At 58.8% G+C, this 636-nt stretch overlaps 1 protein-coding gene across 1 annotated transcript in view; it reads left to right on the forward strand.

Moving 5' to 3' along the window:
* Positions 1 to 636, forward strand: part of GNMT (glycine N-methyltransferase) — a gene marked incomplete at its 5' end in the record, with an annotated part of 1,396 nt that overhangs the window by 145 nt on the left and 615 nt on the right. Inside the window, one exon of the mRNA XM_010283447.1 lies at positions 458 to 600. Coding sequence (XP_010281749.1) covers positions 458 to 600 — 143 coding nt within the window. The remainder of the gene's footprint in view (positions 1 to 457; positions 601 to 636) is intronic.

A 636-nucleotide genomic window follows, 5' to 3' on the forward strand; every position in this document is an offset into this window, starting at 1 on the left:
CCTACGCACAAGTGCACAGCATCTCCCAGCAGGCTGGGAACGTGCCCTAACTCATGCTGTAAAGTGGGGCAGTGGATTATACACGGTGGAGTTGCTGTGTCATGGTGTGTCTCCAGGGAAGCTGAGACTGTGCCCCAGTTCGTGGCGTGAGTGGGGCCATTGGGTCCCATGGTGGTGGTGGAGCTGTGTGCATCTATGTCACATATCTGGCAAGGCAGGAGACACACCCAGACTTATGCCACAAGTAGGGTGGTGGGTTCCCCACGTGGCATGCTCTGCCTCAGCAAGGCTGAGAACGTGCCTGAGCTCATACCATGGGTGGGGCTGTGGGTTCTCCAAGCTCAGATTGGGGTGGGGAGGGGGAGCTTTCTGTATGTGTATATGTGTGAGATGGGGCCCCGTGGGCTGTGCCATGGCATAAAGCCTGTGCCTGGGCACACCGTGGTTTCCTCCCTAGGGGACCAAAGTGACCACAAGCTGGCCCTGAGGAATATCGCCAGCATGGTGCGGCCTGGGGGCGTCCTGGTCATCGACCACCGCAACTATGATCACATCCTGGCCACAGGCTGTGCACCACCTGGCAAGAACATCTACTACAAGGTGGGTGGCTGGCAGACACTGCCCCATCCCACTCCC

Source organism: Phaethon lepturus, unplaced genomic scaffold, assembly GCF_000687285.1.
Source record: "Phaethon lepturus isolate BGI_N335 unplaced genomic scaffold, ASM68728v1 scaffold37483, whole genome shotgun sequence".
NCBI classification, from domain to species: Eukaryota; Metazoa; Chordata; class Aves; order Phaethontiformes; family Phaethontidae; genus Phaethon; species Phaethon lepturus.